This window comes from Hyperolius riggenbachi, chromosome 8 (assembly GCF_040937935.1).
Source record: "Hyperolius riggenbachi isolate aHypRig1 chromosome 8, aHypRig1.pri, whole genome shotgun sequence".
NCBI classification, from domain to species: domain Eukaryota; kingdom Metazoa; phylum Chordata; class Amphibia; order Anura; family Hyperoliidae; genus Hyperolius; species Hyperolius riggenbachi.
Window position 1 is genome coordinate 132,725,603 of NC_090653.1, and position 27,671 is coordinate 132,753,273.

At 43.8% G+C, this 27,671-nt stretch overlaps 1 protein-coding gene across 4 annotated transcripts in view; it reads left to right on the forward strand.

Annotated features, from left to right (window-relative positions):
- DCX (doublecortin) overlaps nt 1-27,671 on the forward strand; it is a 208,016-nt gene that overhangs the window by 3,328 nt on the left and 177,017 nt on the right. For 3 of the 4 annotated variants that reach the window (XM_068249602.1, XM_068249603.1, XM_068249601.1), the window contains exon 2: nt 9,342-9,725. In XM_068249602.1, coding sequence (XP_068105703.1) covers nt 9,362-9,725 — 364 coding nt within the window. In that variant the 5' untranslated portion in view covers nt 9,342-9,361. Of the gene's footprint in view, nt 1-5,457; nt 5,536-9,341; nt 9,726-27,671 lie in introns of those variants that run through there. The other variant, XM_068249604.1, reaches the window with a different exon arrangement.

Genomic DNA, 27,671 nt, shown 5'->3' on the forward strand with positions numbered 1-27,671 from the left:
GAAAAGTTAGTTTAACCACTTCCGGATTCTCGGTGCGTATATATACGCCCCTGAATCCTGAAGTGTATACCATGGAAACGGCCGCTCGTATGAGCGGCCGTTCAATGTCAGCTCACGGAGGGTGTCTCCGTGAACACCCTGCGAGCCGATCGGCGGCTCGCAGGGTAAATGTAAACACACGGGGAAGATCTTCCCCGGTGTTTACATGTATACGGCGCTGCTGCGCAGCAGCGCCGTAGAGGAGATCGGTGATCCCCGGCCTCTGATTGGCCGGGGATCACCGGCATCTGATAGGCTAAAGCCTATCCCATCAGGCGCAGGACGGAAATCCGTCCTGCGCCGCTCACAGGGGGAGGGAGAGGGAGGGAAGGGGAAGGAGGCCAGGAAGCGCTGCGGAGGGGGGCTTTGAAGAGCCCCCCCCCCCGCAAGCGCAAGCAGCCGGCGGCGATCAGACCCCCCCAGCAGGACATCCCCCTAGTGGGGAAAAAAGGGGGGAAGTCTGATCGCCCTGGCTGCTAGCTGATCTGTGTTGTGGGCTGGAGAGCCCACGCAGCACAGATCAGCACACAATTTCATGGTGTGGAAGTGGTTAAAGAGAAGATGAAAATGATCTCCTAGGAGATAACTCAGGTGAAAAAGTTAATTGCATATTTGTGTCAAAAAGAAATAATCAGAAATGCCACTTTTTGAAGTCTGGCATATCTCTGTCTGACAGCATAACATGGATTCCTCACCTCCCTTAAGCATCTCTTACACTATACACTGAAAAACTGATGCATTTTAACTTTCCATAGCAGTGCATTGTGAAAAAGCTTTCAGTTAAGATGTGCATGATGTAAAGTCATAGGGAAACATGGGCATTACCTTGCCCACCAGTTGTCTTTTCAGTTATAACTGACAGCAACTGATATAGTAGAAAAGGTCTCTATCTCTATGAACTGACAAGCCATCAACTTTTTGTCAAACAGATGTTGACTTGTCAGCTGTAACTTATCAGTCACTTGTCAGCCAAAAAGTGAATTAGTTTTAAGGTGGATGCATGTATCAGCTTTGGAAAAATGGCATTTTAGAGGTTTTTAGGTTTTTGTGGTTTTTTGACACAAAATTAATTTTATTTTGAATAGAGATGTTCAAATTTTCACCACTGTGGTCCTTTAAATATTTTATCCACCATGTGCTTGGTTCTGTTGCCAAGTCTTGTAACAGATATTTTAATCAGGTTTTCCTAAATCAGTCAGTAAATGTGGGTGCCTTGTATGATTGAGGTGTTGGCACTTGACCAGGCTATCGTCAGCACCTAATGCACACATTGTAGTCAAAAGCTGTTGCTTGCCTATATAATAATAGAGGGAGATTGGTTAGGGACAGCCAAACGATAGGGGACAAGAAGTGAAATACAGATGAAAGGGCTGCCAAAAAGCCAAGTATCAGTAATTACAGCATAACGATAGTGTTAATTATCAGTGGGAGCTGGTGCCAAAATTAAGTGGTGCTGGATTTAAATATAGCTGCTCCCACCGGCTTAAAGGGAATGTGAGGCAAGAATTATTGGAGGTTGCCATATTGATTTCCTTTTAAACTATACCAGTTGACTTGCAGTCCTGTTGATCTAAATGGCATCAGTAGGGTCTGAATCATACACCTGAAACATGGGGCTAATCTAGGCAGACTTGAGTCAGAACATCTCATCTGCATGCTTGTTCAGGGTCTTAGGCTGCAAAATTAAGAGGTCAGCCAGGTAACCTGCTTTTTTTAAAAGGAGATCAATATGGCAGCCACCATATCACTCTGACCTTAAGTTCCCTTTACCTCAGTTGTGAATTACTGGGTCATACTGGCCTCTGCAGGCTGCTATGGATAGACATGAACAGACATATTTATTATTATATATGCTCAAATGGGGAGGGGGTGGTGGTGGTTGGTATCGAAGCCAATTTGGTTTCCCTTAGTGCTCCAATTATGTCTTTATTACATCATTTTGACCTTCATTTGGGGACATTTAACATATGGTAGCATGGTACATAACTCCTAAAAAGTAGTACATAACTCCTTGTAGCACATACCCCTTTATGACAGATGGTAGCTCTTGACATATACATTTGTTAGGTGTACTCAATATGTACTCCTAGGGAAACGTACCACATGCCGGGAACCTAGGATATAGGCAACAGAAATTGTGTTGGATGCTGTTATCACAAATAGACCATCATAAACTGTATTTTTAGTACACTATTCCAGCCAATACGCGGTGGCCAAGTTTAGCAATCTTTAATTGTTATTCTTAATGGAAGCCAGGAAAGGCCTAACCCACATTAGCTACTTCTGATTGTTGTGTGTTTTTCTGATAGTGTATCCTGAGTTCCGATATGTGTAAAATCTTTTATATTACTGGTTTCAAGCCAGTGAAAAACTGAGCTGTATTGTGTGTGCGTCAGGGAAGAACCAGTTTGAGATGAAGTGGGGCTCTGGGCAAAAATTAACAACCCCCTCCTTCTCCCATATATAGTGGTATAGGGTTTGCAATGCTTAGGAGAATTTATGGTGAAGCATGTGATCAGTTTAAGCAGCTGATAGATTTGTACAGTTCCAATTTGCTGATTATATGATAAAACAGGAAGTCATCACAGCAAATCAGAACCTTACAAATCTATTAGCTGATCAAACTAATCACATGCTTCTCCATGAGTTCTCCTATTAGGATAACTTTGTCTACAACTTCCCAGATGGCAGGATTAGGTGGCATTTGTGCTCCATATATAACACACAGTATTAGACAGCCTTTGCCTCCCCGTCTCAGCACTCCAATAATGACATTTTATAAGGGAGGAGACTTCGGGCCTCTAAAGTCTCTAGGGCCCAGGGTATTTCCCTGTTTTGCCTCTATGGAAGTGTCAGTCCTGATTTAAATCGGTTTACCACAAAAGGTTAGTATTTCCCGAAGTGTTAAAGGGAATGTGGACTTTTAGTGATGTGCTCATGTGGTCACTCACAGTGGACAAAGAAATGAGGATTCCATGGCAACCATATTATCAACCTCATAAAATGTAAATAACATTACTTGAAGGTGTCCATACTCAGTTTAATTTCAATTTTATAGACCAGTCAAATAGAAATTTCCACCATGCCCAATCATACATTCTATTACGGTAAATTATCTTCAAAATCGATTTGTCCACTGAAAGAAAATATTCATTTGATCAGTCAATAAACTCGATCATGTTATCAAACAATTGTAAACATTGAACAATTGTGTTGTATTGTGTATGGCCACCCTAAATAAGGAAGATAGAATTATAGAGGAAAATCTATAAGCCAGTGCAAAACTAATAAATGTTTATTATTTATCATTAGCAGCCAGATTAAAGCAGCACCACCTGATTGAACAGGAACTTACTATCACTGCTTTCCAGTCTGAAGAAAGTGTAGTCTGGGATGTTCTCAACATTGAGCATAGTTGGTGTTGCGGGAGATGTGTACTATGTATGCACCTGCCTTGCAGTAGGTTAGACAGGAAATCCTCCTCCTATCTCCTTTATTCTTCACAGAAGCCTGTGAATGGGGTCAATGTTTCCCCTTTTATAAGATGGGCGGCACTAACACCTAACACAGTGATGCTGCGTTGACCTGATGCAGAAACCTCAATTGCCTAGCAACTGAGGATGCTGCATGCTGTGCTAAGTAATGGGTCCAGAGTATAGTGTGACCCTGACAACTGGGAGCTGCTTCTTATTTAGCAGTATGCAGGATACCTGTACATCCTCCTAGTTACCCCTCTGACTGCCACAAAGTGTCTGGTCCTTGGACGGAGAAGGAGAGCTCACTGGGTGAATGAAACAAATGCACCACAGAGTTTTGGGATTGGAAGAAAAAAAAATATTTGAATGTGTCTAAATTTATCTGAAATATTCTTCACTGAAAATCCCTGCCACACGCATTCTTTTTATAGCTGGATCAGTATTTTTTTTCTTCTGAAATTACCCATGCAGTTACATAATCTTCATTTTTAAATAGTCATGTTCAGCTTAGACAGGCCCTTTAATCCTATTTGGAAGTCCTCTCTCACACGAAGCCTAGGCTGGCAGCTTTGCCTGCAGTCATAGTACTGGCAGAGCCTGCCATGTGATAATTGCCTTTCTTGTTGCATCCCTCAACCATGGCAACGGGTTCTTTTGTGTGGGCTCAGGCTGCGGCAGAATCTAATGGATGACATCATGCCACATGGACGAGGAGTGTCTTTTATATTTTCGGAAATGTGGTGGCTGGTGAAAGAATAAAATGCATTTGCTATCATGAGTCATGGGAAATGCTGAGAAAATGCTTTAGTCAGATCCATTGTTAGAGATCAATTTTAAAACAATGTAGTATGGTAGTAAATGCTTAGGAAAAATGTGATCACTGTAATCATGTTGTGTCATTGCTGACAATGCTTAATAGGAGAACAGGGTGATCACACCAGCTGTGGCGTCGTCTCTTAGACCACATAACGCATTAGCGGCACTGTAGTCTTTTATTTCTGCCTATGATGTCAGTAGACAATGAGTATATCTGTTTCAGTTGTATCTATTTGTCTATGTTAGCTCAGCCGTTTTAATAGGATTTATGGAAGACTGGTATCATTACATTTTACTATGTTTTTTATTTAGTCTTCTGTCTGTCTAGCCCGATGACACAGACACTTGGCATGCATACATTTCATTGTCAGCAGTTAACACATGCTGTCAGCTGTCAGTGTGATAGAGGGAAAGTGGGTGTGTCTGATCTGTCACATGTTCACTCGTCTCCCAACACGCAACAGGGCCTGTCTACAACATACATGATGCCAAACTAATACTAAGACTATGAAGATCATTGTTCCTCAGTCCTCACTAGAAATGTCCAATATTTAAATCTGCCCAATTAAATCCTAGTTTTCAAAATGTTACTTTAAAATATTTAAAGTGAAATTCTACTCTTGCTAAGAATTTGCTTTAACCATATGTCAATGAACAAATGTGTTTTGCGATATAATGTTATTCAACCAAATTAGCTTTACAGTTTGCAGCAAGACATCAATTTAAAAAAAGAAAACTTAAAAAGCACAAACAACACTTATTTTTTTTTTTCATTCGGAATTTATACTTAAGGGACCACTATCGCGAAAAATTGTAAAATTTAAAATATATTCAAACACTTACAAATAAGAAGTATGTTTCTTTTGGATTACAATGAGCCATACATTACTTTTCTCCTATGTTGTGTCACTTACACTAGGTAATAGAAATCTGACACAACCGACTGGTTTTGGGCTAGTCCATCTCTCCATAGGGGATTCTCAGCATGGCCTTTTACAGTATTCTTTATAAAGGCACTCCCTGAAAAGGATTTATACAAAGATGCTGACCAGCCTCCCTGCTCGCTGCACACTTTTTTGGCAGTTGGACGGACCAACTGCCATTCACTAAGTGCTTTTGAAAATAAAGAAAACCCTGAGAATCTCCCATGAAGAGATGGACTAGCCCAAAACCTGTCGGTTCTGTCAGATGTCTACTACCTACTGTAAGTGACAGCAACATAGGAGAAAAGTAATTTGTGGTTCATTTTACTCCGAAAGAAATGTACTTTTTATTTGTATGTATTTACATGTATTCTAAATTTTACAATTTTCTGGACTGGAGTTTAGGGGGAGGGTGGTCCCACCGCTGGAGCAGGGCTGAAGGGGTGGGCTTTCCCCTCCCAAGGTAAGTGCCCCCTAGGGGACCTTTTATTCACTTCAGGGCCACGTTAAGGTGCCAGACTGTGTTAGGATCATGCCAGGTCTGGGTGATTGTGTCTCAGAATCAAATAAAGGGACACAGTGTGTTATTAGCTGTGGTATTAATCCCAGCAATGTGTCCAGCTGAACAGAAGCAAATAATGTTTTCTCAACAAAGGTGGATTTTTACTTTAATTGATCTATAGAATGCCAAGTCTGTTGCATATTAAATGCCATTATAGCCTTTAGTATATGTGCTGAGTATAATAAGATTATAATGGGCTGCCATGAGTCAGAGTTAGTAGAAACTAGAGGATAACCACTTCAGCAGCAAAATATCCATAGAAATTTTACCACTTTGAAAATGTTGAACAGTAAAATACAGCCATTAGAAGTTTAAAAGAGAACTGCACCCAATGTATATTGCGCTTTTCTCCTGGCAGACTCAAAGTGCCAGCCACTAGGACATGCTCCATAGGCAGTAGCAGTGTTAGGGAGTCTTGCCCTGAACAGGGGCTGACTTACTGACCAGGAAGAGCCAGAGAGGCAGAGCCCTTAAGCAGTACAATATCCAGCCAGTTTGAGGTGGTAAGATTGTTTCTCCCCAATCTTTTTCAATTGGAAGTAATGAAATAATGGTTGCTAAACCACCATCGCTAAGGGCAAAGCTGATGGCAACCTTTATGAAGAATAGATTAGGATTAGTAGGGGTGTGTGCACTGTGCATAATACACATCTCCATAATCCATGTATGAATGACCCTTCTTGCTAAATAATAATAACAACATTCTTTCATTTACCGTATTTTTCGGACTATAAGACGCTCCGGACTATAAGACGCACCTAAGTTTAGAGGACAAAAACCAGGCAAAAAAAGAAAAACACTAAACCTGGTGCGTCCATAGTGCAGGGACGTCTTAGGGACCCCCCCAATTATGTTTCCCTTGTGCCTCATGTGTCCTCCTCTGCCCCCTTGTCCCCCTGTGTCCCATCCCTGTGTGCGGTTTCCCTTTGTGTCCCATTCTTGTGTGCAGTGTCCCCTATCCCTGTGTGCAGTGTCCCCCTATGCCCTATTCCTGTGTGCAGTGCCCCCCTATGCCCTATCCCTGTGTGCGGTGCCCCCGTGTCCCATCCATGTGTGCAGTGTCCCATCCATGTGTGTGGTGTCCCCCTGTGTCCCGCCCATGAGTGTTGTGCCCCCCTGTGTCCCACCCATGTGTACTGTGTCCCATCCATGTGTGCAGTGTCCCCCATGTCCCAGTCCCTGTTTGCAGTGTCCCCCTGTGTCCCATCAATGTGTGTGGTGTACCCCTGCATCACATGCCTGTGTGTGGTGTCCCCATGTCCTGTGCATGTGTACTGTGTCCCCATCCTTGCATTTAGTGTTCCCCTTTGTCCTGTATACCATAGCTTCTCCCCCGATTCCTCAAGCTAATAAAAAAGCAGCTCTCGACCAATCAGGTGGGGGCGCACCCCAGACTGCCAATTACAAAGCTTACTGCTTCTGATGGCTTTTAACAGCACCCAAGGTGCTGATGAGGGTGAGATCAATGGCTTTGTCTGCTATTCTGCAGAGACTGACCTTCTTGCTTCTGTCCAACTTGACGCTTGTACTGCAGTCAATTCGCCATCTGCCTCTACCCACCACGTGCAGCCCAGAAATACAGCGTGGCAGTGCTTAGCAGCAGGATACACGCTAAATCTGCGCGATGGAAAGCCGTGCTGTGACAGCCCAATACAGGCCTCGGGTAAAGCTCCGCCCACATTGTAGTACGATTGGCCCGAATGATCCCGCCTGCGGGACTACTGGGCCCTGTAAAAAGAAGCAGGTAGGAGAAGTGAGCGCTGCAATTGGCGGTCTAGGGCAGCGCCCCCTGCCTGATTGGTCGCTGGCTACGTCCATCATTGGAGCTGCTCGCTGCGGATTGAGGAGTCAGGGAAAACATGGTATGCTGTACACGGGGGACAGCAAACTTAGGGATGGGGACATCAGCTGCAGGGACACCGGACACGGTGACATCAGATCGGGAACACCGGACACAGGGGGAACTCAGATGCGGGGACACACCGGACACGGGGACATCAGATTGGGGACACCGGACACGGGGAACTCAGATGCGGGGACACACCGGACACAGGGACATCCGATTGGGGACACCGCACACAGGGGGAGCTCAGATGTGGGGACACACCGGACACGGGGACATCAGATTGGGGACACCAGCCACAAGGGGAACTCAAAGGCGGGGGCACATCAGACGCAAGGACAGGGAAACGGGGCAATTTACACAGGGGGGCGTGGGACACTGCACACATGGGTGGGAAACTACGCACAGGGATGATGGTCACTGTCAGACACAGAGGGACAGAGGAAAAACATAGGCGCTGGTGGTACATTCGGACTATAAGACGCACTGACTTCCCCCCCCCCACACACACTTTTGGGGGAGAAAAAGTGCGTCTTATAGCCCGAAAAATACGGTAGTTAATCTGTAGATATTTGACAGCCTCACACAGATGGTTACATTCACTTTTAAAATTAAACTCCACTATTGCTAAGAAAAAGGCAGTTCCTTTACTTCAGCTCTGTATATTCCAGGCATTAAAGGAAACCTGAACTAACTAAAAAAATGGCAGTTTAATCTATCTGGGGCTTCTGCCTCCAAGCCCCCCCCTCCCCTGCAGCCACCCTGTGCCCGCGCCGGGACAAACTGATCCTCCGGTCTCACTTTTGTTTCTGCCCCCCCTCCCCTGCAGCCACCCTGTGCCCGCGCCGAGACAAACTGATTCTCCGGTCCCACTTTGGTTTCTACCCCCCCTCCCCTGCAGCCACCCTGTGCCCGCGCGGGGACAAACTGATCCTCCGGTCTCACTTTTGTTTCTGCCCCCCCTCCCCTGCAGCCGCCCTGTGCCCGCGCCAGGACAAACTGATCCTCCGGTCCCACTTTTGTTTCTGGCGGCTCAGTGCGTGCCTTGATCGTGCCTTACCTAGAGCAAGCATCCAGTTTGGTCCCTATGAGCAACTACTCTCCACTTTTGCACCTGTTTTGTTCCACTTTTCCCTGCCTTGATTTTGATCTTTTGCCTGTGTTTACAGCCTCTCATGCACAGGAGACCTCATCTTTCACAAATCACCAGGATTTCTTTAGTTCCTTTAGTTATTTCTTTATTTCGCTGTCATATCACACCTATTTGTTTCCTACTAGGGAAGAATAACTGGCTGTAGACAGATGAACAATCAGGCCCTCAATCGTTTTCTTGTCTTCTAAAGTTTATCTTCAGCCACATAATATTCTATTGAAGCCACAAAGTCACCTTTGCTTCAATACCCTAACCATATTAGTCATCAGTGTCCATATACCCTCTTGGCACAGTATGGGCTCAGGTGTTTAGGCTGCTGTTTGCCTCAATTAGCAATCTCTACATTTCAGTATGCTTCAGTTCAGTCACTTTCAAGTATCAATTATTCACCATCTCTGAGCAACATGAGAATGTGCTGGTAACATGTAAAAGGAATTATTAATGTTACAAAGGGATTGCCCTGTTTGTTGGTTTCTCTGGGCGAGACATGGTAGTAACATTGTCATCTCTGCATGAATGCTTTTTCTAGGTCTCCAGAGGAACTAAGACATGGAGCTCGATTTTGGACACTTTGACGAGAGAGATAAGACTTCAAGAAACGCAAAAACATCTCGGATGAACGGATTGCCTAGTCCCACGCACAGCGCCCATTGCAGCTTTTACAGAACCCGCACATTGCAGGCCCTTACCAATGAAAAGAAAGCCAAAAAGGTCCGGTTCTACCGTAATGGTGACCGGTACTTCAAGGGAATAGTATATGCCGTCTCTCCTGACCGCTTCAGAAGTTTTGATGCTCTGCTGGCTGATTTGACTAGGTCTCTCTCTGACAACATTAATTTGCCCCAAGGTGTTCGCTACATCTACACCATTGATGGAATAAACAAGATCTCAAGCATGGATGAACTAGAAGAAGGTAGGTTATTCTAATCTTAAAGCAACTGCAAAGAAAAAAAAAATATTGTGTGTAAGGTTGAGATATTTGTGGATGAGCAGTTTGACAATCCCCTCATGTCTAAAGGTGACTATAAAATCAGAATCCTTGCTCTGATAAGAAACACCCATTCCTCTTTCATTGCTTCTAGTAAATGACTCTTCAAAAGATGCGTAGGCACATAGCCTTGATTGGCCAATTTTACCATTTCCATGTAGTATAAGTGCCAACAGATTTAAATACTTTGTAAGTAAGCTCTCTGGTACATTTGAGCAATTAAGATTAGATGTGTTATCCCTGATAATAGCCTCTTTTGCCAGGCTTGTTGGGAAGAAATCCTGTATTAATACTTGCAGAGTGCCAGCTAAGAGTAAAGGTGGCCACACACTATACATTTTTTTAAATTTCTTTTCAATTCAAGGTTTACAATGATTTTTTTTGATTGATTGTAACATTCAAAATATTTGACCAATGTCCCACACATGTGTGCTCAATTTTTCCTCAATGATGAAACAATGATTGAAAACTCTATCCTACACCAATCAATTTTCATAAAAATTGATCAGAAAGATCCACCACTTATGATCGATTTATAGCGAACAAAAATGAGAATTTCGATCGAATTTCTTGTTTAAATAAAAAAAAAAGATTTCGATTTTTGGGGAAATCCAATTGTTTTTAGCGAATTGCCATAAAATCAGATCATTTTATTGTATCGTGTGTGGCCACCTTGACTGCATGATGTGTTTTGTAAAACAAGGCTTTAGAGGGCCTTGAGATGAGCTTCTAAATCTCCATCCATGTAATACACTGAATCTGTTCATGGCTGAGGGGGTGTGGCAATTTTAAATGCAACCATGACAACAATGCAAAGATGCAGCTATGGAGTTAAAGGGAGCTTTGTTTGGGTACCAGTGCTCAGCTATTATATAGCCAACTGCGCTTAGCTACAGTATAGCTGATAGCAGTTATCGGCTACTGTATGGGTGCTTGGGTATTGGCTAAGTGCTGATTATTGTTTCCACATTTCTCTTTTTAGGTTTGAGCATCAGCATTCAGTTATTGTATACCTGAGCACCAGCAAACCTAGTTGGTGCTTGGCTACTGTGTAGCTGAGTACCAGTGGTGGTAACCCCACATTACCGAATACCGATATTGTTACCGTTGGCAACTTCTGACACCCAGATTACTGTCGGCAACTTCTGACACCCAGATTACTGTCGGCAACTTCTGACACCCAGATTAATATATGCCTTTTCAATATGTATTCAGTGCTACAATCACAGCATTTGAAGCCACACCCTCCTCCTATCTGACTATAAGCTGTTTTTTCCCATTAATGTAGAGGTTGACCTATAGACCTGTCGGCATGTGGGTGATATGGCTATAACCAGCTAGCCATGCCCCTGCTCACTTACCTGACTACAATCCAATATCTGCATTATTAGAGCTTAGGATTTCAAAATGTCTCACGCCTGGAACCCAATACAAAGCGCTATCACTATCACTAGCAACTTGTGGTAGCACTAGTTTGCAAGCAATTTTGGGAGTGTTTTCCTTGCTCCCATGTATTCTAATACAATAGCATAAAAATGCTCCCAAAATGCTGCATGTTCGGCGATTGCCTTAATCGCAATCAGTCCCGTCCATTTACTTTGGCAGAGTGTTTAGGGAAATTGCTAGCGACTGAAAACGCTCCCTAAATGTACCGTGTAAAGGGCTGCGTCACACAAGTGACTGCTTCTGCAGCACGTCGTCACCATGACAAAACTATAGTGCTTTATATACTTGCATATAACCATAATTTTTCAGCACAAAAATGTGCTGAAAAGTTACCCCCTCGGCTTATATGCGAGTCAGTTGAGCAGAATGGATGGTGGAGCAAGTTTTGTTACTGGCAGAGGAGCTTAAGGATTGTGCACTTTTTTAATTCTGCTCTTGCCATCTGGCTCTCTGCTGTGTCTGTGCCCCCATCCCCTGTAACATGGTGTGCAGAGTGTGCTGCTCAAGACTACCTGTGTCCCCTGGTATGTGGAGCAGAGCATGCCGGCAACTTCTCAGCGGTGCAGTGATCTGGAATTCTTCTGTGGTGTCTTGAGACACAGCTGTATCAACCTCGGGGCAAACCTGGCTATGGGGAGGGAGATGACTTGTACTGGGGGCACATATGGCTTCTGTGGAGGGGGCTATACTGGGGAGGGGGCTTATACATGAGTCAATCACTTTTTCCTGTTTTCTTGGGGAAAAGTGGGTACGTTGGCTTATACACGGGTCTGCTTATATGCAAGTATATACGGTAACTGAAACCTGTACTTGGAACTGGAAGCAGACTTGCATTCGTTGAAACTGTCAGAATGACAACCTTTAGTTGCCTAGCAACTGGAAGTAGCATCACTGCAACAGAATTACTTGTTTGAGGTAGTCCTGAGATTTATTTAACAAAAAATAATACTGCATCTTGATTTAGGAGGCTGCCCTGAACTTCAGTAATTAATTACTATGAGCCATATTAGTTGACTTGAACTTAAAAATATTTTAAGTGCAGATTGTTTAGAAATGTGTCACTTACTGGCTTCTTTAAATAGGGTTACAGTTGAACCTTGGTTTGTGAGCATAATTTGTTCCGGAAACATGCTTGTAATCCAAAGCACTCATATATCAAAGCACATTTCCCCATGAGAATGAATGGAAACCCAGTTGATTTGTTCCACAATCCAAAAACAGTTATAGTGAGATAGTATAGTATATAAATGTAAACTATTTTTAGTTTCACTATATCAGAATCATTGCCATCTGTTGGCTCACCCCAACCCTTTTTGAGTGGCTTTAAAGGATACCTGAAGTGACATGTGACATGATGAGATAGACATGTGTATGTACAGTGCCAAGCACACAAATAAATAGGCTGTTTTCCTTTTTTTCTTTCTCTGCCTGAAAGCGTTAAAAATCAGGTATGTAAGTGACCGACTCAGTCCTGACTCAGACAGGAAGTGACTACAGTGTGACCCTCACTGATAAGAAAATACAACAATAAAACACGTTCCTAGCAGAAAATGCCTTCTGAGAGCAAGAAAGAGATAAAAAGGGGAATTTCTTATCAATGAGGGTCACACTGTAGTCACTTCCTGTCTGAGTCAGGACTGAGTCAGCCACTTACATACCTGATATTTAACTCTTTGAGGCAGAGAAATAAAAAAGGAACACAGCATAGTTATTTGTGTGCTGTACATTGTACATACACATGTCTATCTCATCATGTCACATGTCACTTCGGGTATCCTTTAACAAGAAATTTATCCAATGAGGGTTTCATGGAAATGTGACTTTGCACAGTCTCTACACTCAGATGTAGTACAATTAAGTGCAATCCTGCAGCGCCAAAGGGAGAAGAACTATCGGCTTAGTTGGGATAACGTGACGCATGTGTACTTTTTTTTGCTTGTATATCAAGATGTTTCTTGTATATCAAGTCAAAACTTCACAAAAATGTTTTGCTTGTATTGCAAAGTGCTCTTAAACCAAGTTACTGTCAATCCAAGGGTTTTCTGTACTTCGCTCAGCACCATGCAGAAGGCAAATAGCATAAATAAATTAAACTCAGCAATTCATTTTATTTTAGACAAGCCATGAATGACATTTCATCATTCTTATATCTTTTACGCTCCTCATTTGCATTGCGCTGGTTTCTTACACATTGAATCTCTGCCATAACCACCCCCCTGAGACCCGCCACATATCACTCTTTCATTCAGGCTGTTTTTTTTTTTTTTCAGAGCATTTTATGTTGAGATACAATATTAAATAGGCAAAATTCTAGAAGTGTTATATTTATTATATCTGTCACAAAACTATTTTCAACTCAATGTCTCCAAGTACATAAAGTCATATCCTACGCGATAAAAAAGCAATCCACTCAGTTCAGATCTGTACATCACAAGATATTTTCCAAACATGTGCTGACCTGGTTGTTTCTGCAGAGAAAGGCTCAGTTCACAGTGCTCAATTGCATTGCAGAATAATTCTGCATGTCAACCCACTGCCCATACAATTCTATGTGGCTGTTCACAGTGTTGCCTTGTTACTGATTCAGGCCCTTTTACACTTGCATCGAAAACTTGTGTCGTGTTACCCTGTTTTACAGCAGGGTGACACAATGACAATGCAAGGCACACTTGCGCCGGAAGTGCCCAATCCCCCACTGAGCCACCGCGCAGATTGGGGGAGAATGCGACTGGGTATCTCGGAAATTCGATGTACTTTCTGTCCAGCAGGGAGGACGTCACTGGCAATGGGCGGCGAGGGGCGTTCCAGGGTTTGGGCGCTATGCATATGACCCTGTTGGGGCATTCTGCCACAGGGTCATGTGTTAGTCGTTTTGTGCGTTGAAAAGTGCGTTTGCGGTGCGATGCCCCCACAGCATTGCACTGCAAACACAGTTCAAGTGTAAAACCGGCCTAAATCCTTAAAATAATGCCCTGACCATTTGATGTAAATGATATCATAAAATGGGCAAAACATATACAGTAGATGGGTGCTGCACATGTCTTTTTGGTATTGTCTTTTTTAAAAATTGTTCTTCCTTTTCAATCTGCAGTCAACTAAAGCTGTGCGCACATGCTATAGTCATTTCATATTATCTCCTAGAATAAAAGTTTGCCCTGACATTTTTTTTATTGGCTATCTTCACTTGTATGCACTTCAGCTGAGTTTGAGAGAGAGAAAGTACATTACACAGACTGTCAGGGGTAAATATACACAAATGCAGTTGCATGAGGACCCCATGGCCCACGCGGCTGTACCAAAGTCATTCCCTAAGCCAATGTATTTTTAATTCCCTCAGCAATGCACACCCATAAGCAGCTTGAAGGGGGGGGGGGGGGGGGTGGAGGCAGAAGCAGCATGCATGCAGTGTGCTGTTGCTGAGTGAAGATCAGATGGAGGGGAGCAGCCAGCTGGAGGACATGGGGGCATTGAAGCAGCAGCATATAGTGAGGCCCATCTGGGTGACACCTGCTGTCTAATTATGTTATTGGGGGACATGCTGCATAGTTACAGTCATGTGGAAAAATTAGGCCAGGACGCACATGTGCAGTGCAGCAGGACTGGAAGAAGAAATGGGCTGGCCAGCTGACAATCAGGCGGCCCAGGAAGATGGCCATGGAGCCAACAGCTTAAAGGGGGCTGAAGAAAGCACCAGGTAAGTATACAGTGCGTTGCAAAAGTATTCGGCCCCATTGAAGTTTTCCACATTTTGTCATATTACTGCCACAAACATGAATCAATTTTATCGGAATTCCACATGAAAGACCAACACAAAGTGGTGTACACATGAGAAGTGGAGCGAAAATCATACATGATTCCAAACATTTTTTACAAATAAATAACTGCAAAGTGGTGTGTGCATAATTATTCGGCCCCCTTTGATCTGAGTGCAGTCAGTTGCCTATAGACATTGCCTGATGAGTGGTAATGACTAAAAAGAGTGCACCTGTGTGTAATCTAATGTCAGTACAAATACAGCTGCTCTGTGAGGGCCTCAGAGGTTGTCTAAGAGAATATTGGGAGCAACAACACCGTGAAGTCCAAAGAACACACAAGACAGGTCCAAGACAGGTCAGGGATCAAGTTATTGAGAAATTTAAAGCAGGCTTAGGCTACAAAAAGGTTTCCAAAGCCTTGAACATCCCAAGGAGCACTGTTCAAGCCATCATTCAGAAATGGAAGTAGTATGGCACAACTGTAAACCTACCAAGACAAGGCCATCCACATAAACTCACAGGCCGAACAAGGAGAGTGCTGATCAGAAATGCAGTCAAGAGGCCCATGGTGACTCTGGACGAGCTGTAGGGATCTACAGCTCAGGTGGGAGACTCTGTCCATAGGACAACTATTAGTCATGCACTGTACAAAGTTGGCCTTTATGAAAGAGTGGCAAGAAGAAAGGCATTGTTAACAGAAAGCATAAGAAGTCCCGTTTGCAGTTTGCCACAAGCCATGTGGGGGACACAGCAACCATGTGGAAGAAGGTGCTCTGGTCAGATGAGACCAAAATGGAACTTTTAGGCCAAAATGCAAAACGCTATGTGTGGCAGAAAACTAACACTGCACATCACTCTGAACACACCATCCCCACTGTCAAATAGGGTGGTGGCAGCGTCATGCTCGGGAGGTGCATCTCTTCAGCAGGGACAGGGAAGCTGGTCAGAGTTGATGGGAAGATGGATGGAGCCAAATACAGGGCAAACTTGGAAGAAAACCTGTTGGAGACTGCAAAAGACTTGAGACTGGGGCGGAGGTTCACCTTCCAGCAGGACAACCACCCTAAACATAAAGCCTGGGCAAGGTTTAAAACAAAATATATCTATGTGTTAGAATGGCCCAGTCAAAGCCCAGATCTAAATCCAATCGAGAATCTGTGGCAAGATCTGAAAACTGCTGTTCACAAAACGCTGTCCATCTAATATAACTGAGCTGGAGCTGTTTTGCAAAGAAGAATGGGCAAGGATTTAAGTCTCTAGATGTGCAAAGCTGGTAGAGACATACCCTAAAAGACTGGCAGCTGTAATTGCAGCAAAAGGTGGTTCTACAAAGTATTGACTCAGGGGGCCAAATAATTACGCACACCCCACTTTGCAGTTATTAATTTGTAAAAAATGTTTGGAATGATGTATGATTTTCGATCCACTTCTCACATGTACACCACTTTGTATTGGTCTTTCCCGTGGAATTCCAATAAAATTGATGCATGTTTATGGCAGTAATGTGACAAAATGTGGAAAACTTCAAGGGGGCCGAATACTTTTGCAACCCACTGTAAATGCTTAGATAGATTTCGTTTCAGGTTTCCTTTAATGTTTAATGGGGTGTGCTCATTTTTTCAAATGACTGTATGTGATTTGCTTAGACCTGCTTCCTAATTAAATTATTTGGGGGAGAGATGCTGCACATTTATGTTATTAAAGGACACATGTTGTTGAATAATTGTATTATTGGGAGACGCATACTGCAAAAATATTGTACTGGGGAACAGGGGCATATCTGGGAAATATAGAGCCTATGGCAAACACTGAAATTGCGAACCCCCCCTCCTTCCTTGATTAGAGCCCTTTTTCCCTCTAAAAACAGCATCCTTACTTGCGTACATGTGTTGCCTGTGTTTTTTAGTTTTGGATATTGCTGAAGTTTTTTGAGAGATATCTCTTCTTATTCCATCTCTGTCCTCTTTTCTAGCACTAAACCAAGTGAGCCCTACATAAATAAATTAAGTAGCCATGTTCTCCAGATAACAGAAACAATCTGATCTGAGGTATAAGTGACAGGGAAGGCACAGGGGCAGGCATGGCGGTGCAGCACAGAAGCAGGCATGGCGCCGATAGTGTTGTGGCGCCCATGGCAAAAACCATGCCTGCACCCCTCTAGATACACCTCTGCTGGGGAAGCATGCTGCAGAAATATGTTACTGGAGGAAATATGCTACCCGTATATTCTGGCGTATAAGACGACTGGGTGTATAAGACGACCCCCCAAATTTTCCAGTTAAAATAAAGAGTTTGGGATATACTTGCAGTATAAGACTACCCCTCTTTCAACGCACACCAAATACATTTAAAAAAAAAAATCATATACTGGTGCTATGTATGAACAGATAATGGTGCTGTACTGTATGTGGTACCCAGTATATAACAGTATATAGGCGATTGACTGGTTGGATTAGTCAACTCTCCCTAAGTGGATTGGTCAGCTCTCATACTGTTTATCAGAGCAGTATGGAAGAATAAATTGCGCTTGTATCCTATTAACCTCCCTCTCTGCCTCTCAGATCTCGCACATCTGTGCCACTTCACTAGTTCACTAGTCCAGTCCTCAGCAGCAAGATGAGAGTCGGTAACAGGATATGGCGTATCACCCGGCATCAATGACACCTGGCGTATAAGATGACCCCTGACTTTTTCGAAGATTTTTAAGGGTTAAAAAGTAATCTTATACACCAGAATATACATTAACTATGTTATTTGGGGACATATACTGGTTGCTTAATGTTATTGAAGGATGCATGCTGCTTAAATTATGTTATAGGTGGACACATGCTGTATATTTATGTTATTGGAGGATATGTGCCACCTATTATGTTATTAGATCACATAATGCTGCATAATAATGTTAACGGGAAACTTGGCGTTTAACCATTGTAACGTAATGTCGAACAGAGGCGCCAAAAGGATAAAAACAGTTCTTAAAAAGTTTAAAAGTGCTTAGGAGGCAGCGGTGGACTTACCTCCTGCAAGCAGACACAAAAACTGTGTATTCAAAACAAGTTAAATTTATTGGTACACGCCAGGGGTTTTTTTTGCAACGCGTTTCGCAGGTTCACACCCGCTTCATCAGGCAATAGGTTATTGGAGTACACAACAGTATCTGGTCAGGGTTACACCTGGCGCACTCCTTACTTGGTGTTTAACCACTTCGCATCCAGACCTTCTTTTCCCCTTATGGACCAGAGCAGTTTTGACATTTTAGCTATGTCCCTATTCAATCAGCAATAACTTTATCCCTACTCACCTAAATGATCTATATATCACTTTTTTCAAGACAAACCAATGGGGGGTATTTAGTCCCAAGAACAATTTTGTTTTCTAGGCATTTTAATGGGGAAAAAAATGAACAAAAATAAAAAAAATGCATTATTTCTCAGTTAACAATTCCAGTTTAAAAATAAAAAGTGCCACAGTGATAAAAACCATGCCACCAGTTTTATGTCCCCCCTAATATAGACAGATGTGTCCCGAGTATCACCCCAACCTTCCCAGTATAGCCAGATGTGACCCCAATATCAGCACCCCCGGTATAGTCAGATGTGTCCCTTGTATGTACCACCCCCCAGTACAGAGAGACAGTAACGCCGCCAGGATTGGCACCCCTCACTATAGGTAGATGTGTCCCCAGGATAACATTTCCCCCATTATAGCTATATGTGCCCCCAGAATTGCCCCCCAACACCATTAATAGCCAGATGTGCCCCCAGTATTAGGTTACCCCCCAGGTAACCAAATAAGCCCCCATTGTCAGATGTCCCCCCCCCCCCCCAGTTACCCAGATGCCTGGCAGGCTTTTCACACCCTATAACCCCCCCTCCCCCCAGTGTGGATAGCCAGATGTGCGTCCCCTCCCCCCATCAGGCAGCCCCCCCGTGCAGCTTTATTTCCATTTTTTTAGGCTATCTGTGCACGGAGGAGGGGGAGATGAAGGATCACGCTGTTGGCTACAGCGGTGATCATTCATCCGCGGGGGGATCACTAATTGACTACAAGGGAACATGTTCCCTTTCACCAATTAGTAAGGCAACTGAGAGTGCCGGAGGGTGCGCTTGGAAGCGCTCCTGATCATGCACAGCAGGGCTGCAAACAAGTCAGTATATCTACGTCATGGTGGCTTGGAGGATGCCACAGATGACGTAGATATACTGTAGTGGTGGATTAAGTGGTTAACAATGAACTCAAATTTCTAGAAGTGGTTGTTGAGGTGAGATCTAGTTCACTAAATTTCATATGGCTGTCTGTATGGTGGTCTTTAAAAAAACAAACCGCATAAAAACGAATGCAGTTTTCAAGCATTTTTGAAATGCGTTCAATTCGTTTTAATGCGCTTAAACGCATTTTAACGCATTAAAACGCCCAAAATGCATTAAAAGCCTGAAAACACATTTCAAAAACGCTTGAAAAATGCATGCTTTTTTTGCGTTTTTTAAAGCGCAACAGTGGGCTCAGACCCTAATACTTCTAGCACTAGCTACCCCCTGGCTTTGTGTGCATCCTTTCAAGCTATGCCAAATATTGGTCCCACCCACAATCTGTTGTGACTAAACTCACTTGACTTGCATGGCGATCTATTTTGCTGGGGTCACATGACCTCAAAGTTGAGGACCCACATAAATGAATATGGTAGGGGGGGGGGGGGTGGGCATAGCTTTGGGTTGGTTAGAAAAGAAAAACAGTGGAAATAAGCTTTAGGGAATTGATCTGCAGTCATGACAGTGTTCCTTTTAAAGGGAACCTGAACTGAGAGAGATATGAAGGCTGCCAACTTTGTTTCCTTTTAAACAATACCAGTTGCCTGGCTTTCCTGCTAATCATTCTGGTTGCAGTAGTATCTGAATCACACACCTGAAGCAAACATGCAGCAAAACCAGTCACACGTCAGTCAGAAACAGCTGATCTGCATGCTTGTTCGTGGTCTATAGCTCAGCAGGACAGCCAGGCAATCTGTATTGTTTAAAAGGAAATACATATGGCAGCCTCCATATCCCTCTCAGTTCAGATTCCCTTCAAATCACTGGACCCCACCTTACTAAGGTCCTCCTCACCTAGAGAACATAACCCATGCCTAGATTTAGGAAACAACTGTCTGCTCTTACATGGCATCCCTTAGCTGGGGCATATCACACATTAGTAAGAATTATGGAATAGTGAGGATATTGTCATTTATGCTGTTTACAGTTGTGTGCTTTTTTTCTGACTAAATGCAAGGCAGGCTTTTGCATTTTCATGAGCAATGCACTCAGGGGTGCCTCCAGCAATTTTGTCACTCCATGCCGGAAAAACCTGTGGCGCCTACCCCCCTTCCCCAAAAAATAATCGTAATGTAGCCCAATTTCACCAGAAAATACACGTATTGCAGAATCGTGTCACCAGAAAATAATCAGAATGCGGCAGTGTTTCACCAGAAATTACACTTAGTGTGGCAGCTTTTCACCAGAAAAATACAAGGAAAGGCTGCAGCGTTTCACCAGAAATACACAATGCAGGCAGCGTTTCACCAGAAAATACACATAGGCAGGGCTCCACTTTCATGAGGCACAAAGGGGAACAGAAGGAGGCACAGGGGGACTGAATAAGGCACACAGGGTGACATAGGGAGACACAGGGGGACAAAAGAAGGGGTGAGGGTCAGAAGGAGGCACAAGGGAACAGAAGGAGGCACACAGGGGGACACAAGGATGCACAATGGGCAAGAAAAGGAGGCACAATGAGGAACAGAATGAGACACAAAGGAGTAAAGAAGGAGGTACACAGAGGGGCAGCGGGCGGTACAGGGGGACAGAAGAAGGCATGAGGGCCAGAAGGAGGCACAAAAAAGGACAGAAGGAGGCACAAAGTGGGGCAGAAGGAGGCACAATGGGGGACAGATTGAGGCACAATGGGGGACAGATTGAGGCAAAAAGGGGGCAGAAGGAGGCACGATGGGGACAGAAAAAAGCACAAAGGGGGCAAAAGGAGGCACAGGGAGACAGTAGGAGGCACAAAGGGGAAAAGAATGATGCACAAAGGGGGACAGAAGGGGGCACAAAAGGATGACAGAAAAAGGCAGAGGGGGATGTGAGGAAGCACAGGGAGACAGAAGGAGGCAGAGGGGGGCAGACAAAGCCACAGGGAGACAGAAGAAGGAACAGAGGTGCACAGAAGGAGGCACAGGGCGACAGAGGAAGGCACAGGGGGCAGAGGTAGCACATGGGGACTGAAGAGGCACATGGAGACAGAATGAGGCACAAAGGGAGACAGAAGGAGGCACATGAGGACAGAAGGAGGCAGAGTGGGACTGCAGGAGGAACAGGAGGGCAGTAGTAGCACAGGGGGGCAAAGAAAGGCACAGGGGAACAGAAGGAGGCAGAGGTGGCACAGGGGGACTGAAGGAGACACATGAAGATAGAAGGAGGCACAAAGGGAGACAGGAGGCATAAAGGGAGAGAGAAGGACAAACAGGGGGTCAGACATGGCACAAAGGACTGAAAAAGGCACAAGGAGACAGAAGGAGACACAAAAGGGACAGAAGGAGGCACAAAGGGGGGGGGGGGGAAGGATGTACAAGGCACAGAAGGACACAGTGGCAGCTGCCTGCAACTTATGCTGAGCAGATGCAGCAGAAGCAAGTAATAAAACACCCATGGGGGCGGGACTTAGTCGGAGGGCGTGGTTTAAGTCAGGGGGCATGGCTTAGGCCAGGGGACATGGCTTAATCCAGCAACATGGCACTCCCAGGACCAATGGCACTCCAGGCAATGGCCTGTACTGCCTATGCCTAGAGGCTCCCCTGAATGCACTTCATATGAGTAGCTGTTAATAGGCAATAGGCACACTTTGCACTCCAGCAGTTCTGGATGTGTATCTGGCTTTTAGGAACATATAGGGATACTTTGCATATTCAGCAGTGATGCATCAGGGGAGTTCGTTCTTACTCACATAAAGCAATTTCTTTCTGGTTTCAAAAGGCAATTTTATATTAATGTTATTAGATGTTCTTATTAAGCCAGAGAGAATGTTAATCAAAAATATTGTGAAAGGGGCAGGGGTCCAGCTTACTAAAGCAAAATTCCAAGGGAATCTCTAAATACACAGTCGTAATACATATTTTAGAACTGCTCTGCTGCCAAAACATTTGTAATACACATACAAAGCTATGCCAGGATGTGTAGCCAAGATGGAGACTATTATCTATTTCTTATTCAGCTTTACAGCTTTCCCATGCCACTGCCGACTTTGTGTAGAAAATAATGAATTGTAGGATGAGGTTTGTTCACCATCCAGTGAATAAAAAAGTGACACAGAAAGCAGCAATGCTGAAATACAAAAACATATTTAAGCTTGAACATTTTAAACAACCCAACACATTTTCAGTCACACCCGAAGCACATCCCCAGTCACACCTCCAGATACACCCCAACTGCACTTGCAACTACACCCCAGTCACACCTCCAGTTACACCCCAACTGCACTTCCAGCTACACCCCAGTCACACCTCCGGTTACACCCCAACTGCAATTCCAGCTGCACCCCAGTCACACCTCCAGTTATACCCCAACTGCAATCCCAGCTACACCCCAGTCACACCTCCAGATACACCCCAACTGCACTTCCAGCTACACCCCAGTCACACCTCCAGTTACACCCCAACTGTACTTGCAACTACACCCCAGTCATATTTCCAGTTACACCCCAACTGCACTTCCAGCTACACCCCAGTCACATTTTCGTTTACACCCCAACTGCAATTCCAGCTGCACCCCAGTCACACCTCCGGTTACACCCCAGCTGCAATTCCAGTTACACCCCAGTCAAACCTCAAGTTACACCCCAGCTGCAATTCCAGTCAAACCCTCAACAACACCTCCAGCTACACCTACAATTATGCCCTAGCTGCTTCCTCAGTAACACCCCAACAATACCTCCAGCCACACCTTCAGTTATGTCCTAGCTACTTCCCCGGTAGAGATGGCCCAAACAGTTCGCCTGCGGACATAGGCTTTTCGCCGTTGCATTTAACACAATTTTTCTTTCATACATTGAAGTCACTGACCCACAAGTTAATAGTAAAGCCCCCTTACAAGCAAGAAACACCAGATATACAGGGTATGTACAAGAGGAAAAAAAAACAAAAAGACCTTATAGCTTTTGAGAAAATTGATTTTGTTCTGAGTGTGGGAAATGTTTCAGCAGCCACCGAGCAGTTTATAGCAAAACCCCCGTAAGTGCTAGAAACACCAAATTTGCAGGGTATGTTAAAAAGAACAGTTGGAACAAGAAGAAATAAAAATCAAATATAGTTTTTGAGAAAATCAATGTTAAAGTTAGAAGAAAAAAGTAGCAAAGTCACTGTGATAAAAATAAAAGGTAATGTATTCACAAGGTATATAAAGGTATTTTTAAAATTTTTTTTATATATGTTCAGAGTGTGAGAAATATTTTAAAAAATTACGTCCCCCCCTCCCAATCTTCTTTAACCCTTTGTCCCTCATGCAGGCTGGGATTGCCAAAATGTGGAGGGCCAGCCATGTGGGGCTTCGCACCCTGAGCTATACCAGCCCGCATGGTCCATGGTATGGGGAGGCTCTGAGGGAGAGGGGCAGCCAAGGAGGGGTCATGGTTGCATCTGGGAGTCCTCTTTAAGAAGTTGACCCCCAAAAACCAGCCTCCTCTCCAGGAGAAATAACTATAGGGGTACATAGTACCCCTTACTAATTTCTACAAAGGATTAAATGAAATAAAAATGCAACAACAACAAAAAGTCCTCTGTTATTTTTAATTAACAATAAATACTTACCTGTACCTTTAAAAAAATGATCACACACCAATATCCTCTCGTTAACTTGATTGAAGATCTCCGCACACCTGACGCCTAACACCGCCACTCTTCATCTGTGGTCTAGCTATACTATGTATACTATTTAACCACTTCACCACTGAGGGGTTTTACCCCCTGACCACCAGAGCAATTTTCACCTTTCAGCGCTCCTTCCACTCATTCGTCTATAACTTTATTATTACTTATCGCAATGAAATTAACTATATCTTGTTTTTTCCGCCACCAATTAGGCTTTTATTTAGGTGGGACATTATGCCAAGAATTATTTTATTCTAAATGTGTTTTAACCTTCCCCCGCGCAGGAGGTTTTCTCAGGCCCTGCTGGGCCGATTTGAATAATTTTTTTTTTGCTGAACGCAGCTAGCACTTTGCTAGCTGCGTCAGCACTTCAATCGCCACTGCCCTCCGCTCGATCGCCTCTATCCGCGTCGCAAGACAGCCCCCCCCCCTAGACCCCTGCGCTGCCTGGCCTATCAGCGCCAGGCAGCGGCAAGGGGTGGATCGGGACTCCCTTAGACGTCACGACGTCCATGACGTTGGTGACGTCATCCCGCCCCGTACCCATGGCGACGGGGGAAGCCCTCCAGGAAATCCCGTTCTTTGAACGGGATTTCCTGATCGCCTATCGCCGGAGGCGATCGGCGGGGCTGGGGGGATGCCGCTGAGCAGCGGCTATCATGTAGTGAGCCCTCGGCTCGCTACATAATATAAAAAAAAACAAAATAAAAAAAACGGCTGCGCTGCCCCCTGGCGGTTTTTAATATACCGCCAGGAGGGTTAATGGAAAAATAGGAAAAATGTGGGAAAAAAATTAATTATTTTTCAGTTTTCGGCCATTATAGTTTTTAAATAATGCATGCTACTGTAATTAAAACCCATGAAATGTATTTGCCCTTTTGTCCCTGTTATAAAACCGTTTAAATTATGTCCCTATCACAATGTTTGGCGCCAATATTTTATTTGGAAATAAAGGTGCATTTTTTTCAGTTTTGCGTCCATCCCTAATTACAAGCCCATAGTTTATAAAGTAACAGTGTTGTACCCTCCTGACATAAATATTTAAAAAGTTCAGTCCCTAAGGTAACTATTTATGTATTTTTTTTTATTGTACATTTTTAAAAAAAATTTTAATTACAAAAAAATAAATAAATTTGGGAGTGTGGGAGGTAATGAGTTAATTTTTTGTGTAAAAGTAATTTATTTTTATGTGAAAAATGTGTAGGGTGTAGTTTTACTATTTGACCACAAGATGGCCACAGTAACTTTTTGTTTTAATGCGACCTCCAAGCGTCCTTCCGGAAGCTTGGAGGAAGTACTTGGAGGCTGGGTAAGTGTGTATCTTTTCACAATGATCGCGCTGCTCATCGGAGAGCAGCGGATCATTGCGGGGCTTAGATCAACGAACGGGAATGGATTTTCCCGTTCATTGATCTCCGGGCGAGCGGGCGGCGGCGTGTTTACTAGCGGCGGGCGGCGTGTTTACGAGCGGGAGCGCGGGCAGCGGTGGGAGTGCGCAAAGTACGGATTTCTCCGTCCCTGGGGGTTAAAGGATGGAAAAAGGGACGGAGAAATCCGTACGGGCGGGGGTAAAGTGGTTAAATTTCCCTCCAAAGCTCTGTTAACAGACCAATGGGGAAACCTGGAGGGAAATTTAGAGATGCTTAAGCTCTAGCTATACATAGTACAGCCAGAGCTCCATCGTGCCAGCATCCTGCTCTCCTCCGCACCCACCACACTTACAGGGCCATCCCACACTGTCACCCTGGAGCACCTATATCACCCTTATATCGAATTTGCGTTCAAGTTCGCAAAATGAAAATTTGCTGTTCGCTACATGATTATCTATTTTCATTTTTCATATCACTTTGGTGTTTTATTCCTTCATCACTCTTCATTTCTATGACCCCTGGAACCCCTGCAAGGGGGAGAGGGGGCTCATGGGTCCAACTCAAGGCTGGACAGCCTTGTGGGAACATCCAACGACACAGTAAGGATTTGTAGGATTTGAAAAGGAGGCCTGTAGTTTGTAATAATGCCCCTGCTATCAGTATTTTAGTATTTTAGGGTCTGGCTATAAGGCTTACTACATTTCATTCAAGTGTTTACATTGGACCTTAAAAAGGAATTACTGGGAAAAAAGGCAGGATGAGCATGTGGCACCAAAATAGGGTGGGCTCTCGATATAATAACCCCTGAGTTACAAAAGTTCTTGAGAGTAATACAGTATATGGTCCAGGATCTGTTTAGTCTTGAGTTACAGGGCTTATAGGCAGGGTCACTCCCTACCAGCATGGATTCATGTTGCATTGGACTGAAGAGAAAGAAAGCTGAACTGATAAACAGACCTTTTTAAATGGAATACAGGTTCCTCTCCACTTTTAGTTGATGTGTAAATGCCCTGTATCATCCATTCAGTACTAGGCCTTATATAAGTGTGAACAAGGAGCATTTTTTTTGCCCTATTGCTAGTAATATCCTTTACTTTGCTTTACATCACCTGATCTCGGAATGCTTGCATAGTACACACATGAGTTGTTGTGGTCTTGCTCATAATCCTATGCATACCTTTAATCCTTAGGATGCCAAACAACAGAACTCAAAGTTCTAGAATAGGTAAAAATAGTCTACTGAGGTCTGCAGGTGCACATAAATGAACCAATATTATCTGGTCCTGGTAAAATCCATAGTTATGGGTAGCAAACAAGTAACATGCAATTTCAAGTTTACAGCTACTGTATTTGTTTCTTATAATAGCCCCCACAAAATATTAATATTTTCTCAGGAATGACTTTGTCCTGCACAAATGGTCCTTCCCTTAGAAACTGTAATGACGATACATGTGAGGAAGACATTCCATCATTCTTGATATGTCACTGGACAGAGGGCCTAGGACAGGGGTCTGCAACCTTTAAGAATCAAAGAGCCACTTGGACCCGTTTCCGAAAAGAGAATAAAAACTGGGAGCCGCAAAGCCATTATAAAACAGATATGTCCCCAATACGCACAAATCGTTAGCAGATATGTCCCCAATATGCACAAATCGTTAGCAGATATGTCCCCAATATGCACAAATCGTTAGCAGATATGTCCCCAATATGCACAAATCGTTAGCAGATATGTCCCCAATATGCACAAATCGTTAGCAGATATGTCCCCAATATGCACAAATCGTTAGCAGATATGTCCCCAATATGCACAAATCGTTAGATATGACCCCAATATGCACAAATCGTTAGCAGATATGACCCCAATATGCACAAATCATTAGCAGATATGACCCCAAAATGCAGATATGACCCCAATATGCACAAATCGTTAGCAGATATGACCCCAATATGCACAAATCGTTAGCAGATATGACCCCAATATGCAGATATGACCCCAATATGCACAAATCGTTAGCAGATATGTCCCCAATACGCACAAATCGTTAGCAGATATGTCCCCAATATGCACAAATCGTTAGGAGATATGTCCCCAATATGCACAAATCGTTAGCAGATATGTCCCCAATATGCACAAATCGTTAGCAGATATGTCCCCAATATGCACAAATCGTTAGCAGATATGTCCCCAATATGCACAAATCGTTAGCAGATATGTCCCCAATATGCACAAATCGTTAGCAGATATGTCCCCAATACGCACAAATCGTTAGCAGATATGTCCCCAATACGCACAAATCGTTAGCAGATATGTCCCCAATACGCACAAATCGTTAGCAGATATGTCCCCAATATGCACAAATCGTTAGCAGATATGACCCCAATATGCACAAATCGTTAGCAGATATGT